This window comes from Anneissia japonica, unplaced genomic scaffold, assembly GCF_011630105.1.
Source record: "Anneissia japonica isolate Jap-2015-1 unplaced genomic scaffold, ASM1163010v1 scaffold3466_len13191_cov115, whole genome shotgun sequence".
Taxonomy (NCBI): domain Eukaryota; kingdom Metazoa; phylum Echinodermata; class Crinoidea; order Comatulida; family Comatulidae; genus Anneissia; species Anneissia japonica.
The window spans coordinates 1-5,009 of record NW_022715490.1 but is presented as its reverse complement, the minus strand read 5'-3'; the positions used below and the strand labels follow the sequence as shown (position 1 = coordinate 5,009).

Genomic DNA, 5,009 nt, shown 5'->3' with positions numbered 1-5,009 from the left:
AATAATAATAATAATAAAAATAATAATCATAATAATAATATTAAAATGTCATAGTGGTGACAAACTATTGTTATTGCTATTGCCATTTTTATTATTAAAATAAGGTATAATAAGTACAACAGGATTTAAGCAGTTACCTATGTTTTGTTTTTAATAAAAGATTCATCAAGTTTGATATAGTACTCTCTGAATTCCTTTTAAATAATTATAATTGTTTTAGTCAGTGGTGTCTTATTTGATCCTTTTAAAGAGCTATTGAATGCTTTAGTTTTTTTTCTTTTATTATAACAGTGGTTGATATATCTTAAATAACATCTTCAAAAATCAATATTAGAATTCGGAAATGTGTCATCTATTTTTTTTTTCAATAGCACAAGGCTAAAATGTCAAAAAATGAGGAAACCCAGAATTATAATTACGCTTAATTCAAAGCCTACAATCACAGTACTAAACCAGGGACGTCAGATAAAAAAAAAACTGAACTGAAAACTAATTTAAAAACATAGATCATCGAAGTCTCCATCTCATGAAGTGAATATAAATCCAAATTTCAGCTTAATTGAGGGAAAAAGTAATTAGTTTTATGGTAGTTTTTTACCAGAGGAATTGTCTCACGTCCACATGGCCTGCTCGATTGTGTTTTTATGTTGTGGTATTATATGGAACGTCAAAAGAGCAATACTATACGTACGTACTTCCTTCTGCATCCGGGTTCTATATATGTATGTAACGTTAAAAGGCAACTTTCGAACACAATCAATTTTTTAGCACACTTGGTTTTCAGACATACTCACTTAACACAATTAATTTTCGTGGAAATGTCCTAGTGTTTTACACCAGTATAGAATTGTAAATAGACCTCATGGGTTGATATTCCTCAAGCATCTGTAACTACCGTATGGACTCGACCTTCAGCAGCATATTGTGGTATTAACATAGGTGGGGGATGCGAAAAAATATTTATATATATATGTATTTTCTTTTTTCTAGAAATAATGTAGTCATTGGGAAGCAGTGGGTTCTCGAAACATGGCATCATGAGATCTTGCTCAGTGTTGGTGTGATTCCCACAGGGATCTGATAATTTATATGTTTATAATCATAGTTGTGATGGTTAACTCCTCTAAATGAGGTTCAATTTTTGTAAATTGGTTGCTGGGTTTATCTGATGTTTAAGTAATATTTTAATACATTGTGAAACGTTCCAAGAAATGTAAATTTGTTTTGTCATATCCTGTTATGAGCGATGTATGTGGCGCTGTTGGATTGTGGTAAAATAAAATTTTTAATAATAATTAAAATAAAATCTGTAAAAGTAATTGGTACCACAACGACCTGTTACTCTATGAACATTTTATTTGGTCTTTGACAAACATGCGATAAACCATGGTAGTTACAACTTGCTGACTACACAACTAAATACAAGTAAATGTGGAGAAGTCATCATTTATCAGAGTTATCATTTCATTTTCAAAATCCTTGTAGGATTCATAAGTTGTTGGAAGCTGTATCATGTCAGCACAAGTACATGCAGTGACTACTTCCACATGGAAATCAATTCTGATTTTTGTAAGTGGCAGATTAGTTGATGCAGTAAAATAAATCAGGAATTGTTCTGCCATCTTAGGGTTATCGCAGCGAGAAATAATGAATCTATACAGATATCCAATAACTTTTTTCATATCATCTGTTAATTCTAAAGGTGTTTCAATCATATCTATGATAGATTGAGGTTTAGGATTCATTTTGTTAATGAAATCTTTTGCCTCATTTACAGAATAAAATTCACATTCACCCATACAGAGTTGGAATTCTTGGGCAACACTTACACATGCAGGTTTTTCAATTATGTCTAAACAAGCCAAGTCAGTGACAACTTGACGCCAGTTAGTTTCATCTACACATTGATTGAAGTAATCTGGCCCAATATTTTGAGCTATTTTTATATCTTTTTCGCGACTGATAGCCTCAAAGAATTTTGTTTTATTTTCACTTGACATGCTTTGCACACCATTATTTACTGCTGATAATAGGATTAACTTATCATCATTACTCATTGATGAAAAATTTATATAGGATTTAATAAGACACTCTTCATCATATGTTTTAATATTTTTACCAGTTAGTAATTTAAAAATAAAAGGTTTAGAAATAAATAATGGAAATCCACCGGTAAACTTAAAGGTGTCATACAAAGCTCGGCCTAAAACATTGGATGATTCGCCATATGTTCTTGGTATCATTTCCGTGTACCCTTCATAAAGCATATCTTTCTCTTCCTCGTGAAACAATCTGAGGGCTTCTTTTTTTGGTCCAAATCCAACTCCAGTCTCATTGTCAAATTTGATGAAAGCTTGACGAATAGAATGATTTTGTTTATAAAAGGGTGAGAGGGTAGAGTACACTGACCCTCTTTTCAAAGTAATCACCTGAAGGAAAATGAAATATAATATAATTTTATCCAATTACACAATATTTGTAATTGATGTTTTTCAAAAACTGGTCAATTTATAATTACATTTTTGGGAAAGTTTAACCAAGTTACAGGAAGAAATTATTATGTGTTGGGGACGATCCAGTTTAGGGTGTACATTTGAGGGTTATTTTAAATTGTTTAGGTCCAATATCTCTTTATAATTTATATTATTGTTATTATTAATATTATTATTATTAATATTATTGTTGTTGTTATATTATAATTTTTTTGTTATTATTAATTATCTTTCACAGCTGTCACCATCACACAGTTTTAAAATTGTAGTTTTTACTATAATATTTTTAATATTATATTATAAATAAAATCATGAAAACTGTTGGTTTAACTTTGATATGCAATTATTTTTGTATGATTTGCATTTTATATACTGCCATTGATTGTATCATGAGCTCAATTAAATCTTTTTCACCGTAGGGATATATACTTTAAAAGGACCTACCTGTCCTGAATATGTAGTATTTACAATCTTAAATAGGTATCATGTTAAATGAATATATGTAACCGTATGTCTAAATATACATACCTCAGGCTCTTTGTTAAAATTCTCAGTTATATAGCCATATGGTCTTTGAAAAAGACCTAAATCATCAACAGTTTCTGGATCGGTGCTGGGACCGTCAACATAATATGCAGTTTCCTATCATGGAAGAACAACATAAAAAATAATAAATGAGAACATCCATTTTATCACAGTTGAAACAAACGTCTATGATATACTGTAAAAATAATCTGATAAAATAACTGAATAAAAATACAAATAAATTGAATATTATATTAAACGTATTGAGTTCACAATATAAAATTTCTGCAGAGCTAAACCAAGTAAATTAATGGTAGATTTTTATAGATTGAATGTTCATGTTATAAGACCATATTATACAGTATTTGTTTTTCCTGGCAGGCAACCGAATTGGGATCTTCCACAACCTTAAAACGTTTTAGATAATCTTATATTGTTTTAAAAAAACTAATTACCATAGATGAATGGAGTGATAAGGCAGCTCTCTGTGCTTCATAATCCAAGCCATTATCAATCGCAACAGTTGCTTCATCTTCACTATAGCCAGCCGCTGGATCTTCCACCATATCATCAGTCATATGGTTGGCATCATAACTCGTGCCAGTTCCATCCTGAAAGTTGGTTTTATTTTCCATGCCAGCTGCAATGCTAACGCCATCCTCAAAGTCCTCCCCCGTGTCTTCCATGCTAGAGTCAGCTGCAAAGCTGTAGTTGGCTTCATCGTCACTACCAAATTGATCCCAAATTCCAGTGTCATCCTGCACGTCATATTCATCTTTCGAGTCAAATGCATCTTCCATTTCAAACTCCTCTGTTAAACTTATGTAATCCGATTCATCAAGGGACCTGTTAGGAACAATAATAATGTTATAATGTCAGTGTATTGCAATTATGTACACAAAACTACAAAAAGTAATGATGGTGTTTGTCATCATTCTCACTGGAACCTGCTCCTTCCATTAGTTTCCACCTTCATCTACAAATTCATGCGAGTCTTGGTTCATCTTGAAATGATGTTGATAATAATTCTTTGGATGTATTTGATTATTATTGGATTATTAAATATTTACTTTCCTTAGTCAAGACTTTTTTATACTTTGTTTCGCGAACCCACGCTCTCCAATATTGATATTTTTAAATGAAAATAAACTTTTTTTTGGCTAATTAGTACACCCGTCGCCGAGAAAAACAAGAAATTAAAAAAAAAAAGAAAGTTTTTTTTATTTTTAATACGCCCGTCACTGCCTTGAAATCTCCAAAAATAAGATATTAATATTTCTTCGTATTTATATAAATTTACAACTTTAACCATTCAATTACTACAAAATTTACATTCAACAATAACATTTTATTTTCATTTTATCCTCCATCGGGATATTTTTGGCAAAACTTTTTGCTAAACAAAAAAACAATATTATGTATTAATTTTTTTCCCGCCCACCTCTGACGATCGTTACTAAAATTAATTTGCGAAACAAGGTATTAAAAAAATGTCTCGCCTTATAAGTTATACGTTTTCGTATGATCTTATCTCCCGTTGATCAAAATATTTATTATATATTTTATTTTTATTTTTTTAAACATTTTATTCATTTTAATTATTTGGCCATGTAAAATAAAATAATTGGTTAGCATCCCCTTCCTACCATCAGAGAGTCGACCGATGAGATTGTATTTATTTTTTCTCTTTTAATACAAAACACTCACAAACTCCATTTAATATAGGTTTGCTTACCACCTGTCCGCATGCTAGCCAGACCACTTGCAGTTCTATGCTCGACCGTTGTTCTACAATATACTTATAGCTTGTTGTGTTGGAATGAATTGTGCGTGATTATAGATATATTAAATGGATACTGTATGTAAAACATCTTCCTGGTTATTCATAGGTAATGTTTCTGCTTGCTATAGATGAATTATGTAATTTCATGTATGCAAGATTGGTGTCTGTTGCTTTCTTCTCTTTTTTTTTTTTTTTTTTGCTGTTTTTCT

At 30.7% G+C, this 5,009-nt stretch overlaps 1 protein-coding gene across 1 annotated transcript; it reads right to left on the bottom strand.

Moving 5' to 3' along the window:
- Positions 1-1,369: 1,369 nt before the first annotated feature.
- Positions 1,370-3,869, bottom strand: LOC117109244. The gene is made up of 3 exons (XM_033251503.1): positions 3,473-3,869; positions 3,021-3,134; positions 1,370-2,429 (listed from the first exon to the last, which is right to left on the bottom strand). The coding sequence occupies exons 1-3, from the start codon at positions 3,815-3,817 to the stop codon at positions 1,416-1,418; spliced, it is 1,473 nt and encodes a 490-aa protein (XP_033107394.1). The 5' UTR covers positions 3,818-3,869; the 3' UTR covers positions 1,370-1,415.
- Positions 3,870-5,009: the final 1,140 nt, after the last annotated feature.

What these genes read in the sequence shown, in the direction of transcription:
- LOC117109244 (XM_033251503.1), bottom strand. Translation starts at nt 3,817, where the DNA reads ATGGAAGATGCATTTGACTCGAAAGATGAATATGACGTGCAGGATGAC. An exon ending in TATCACTCCATTCATCTATG is followed by an intron (nt 3,135 to 3,472) that starts GTAATTAGTTTT and finishes CTTCCATGATAG; the next exon opens with GAAACTGCATATTATGTTGA. An exon ending in ATTTTAACAAAGAGCCTGAG is followed by an intron (nt 2,430 to 3,020) that starts GTATGTATATTT and finishes ATTTTCCTTCAG; the next exon opens with GTGATTACTTTGAAAAGAGG.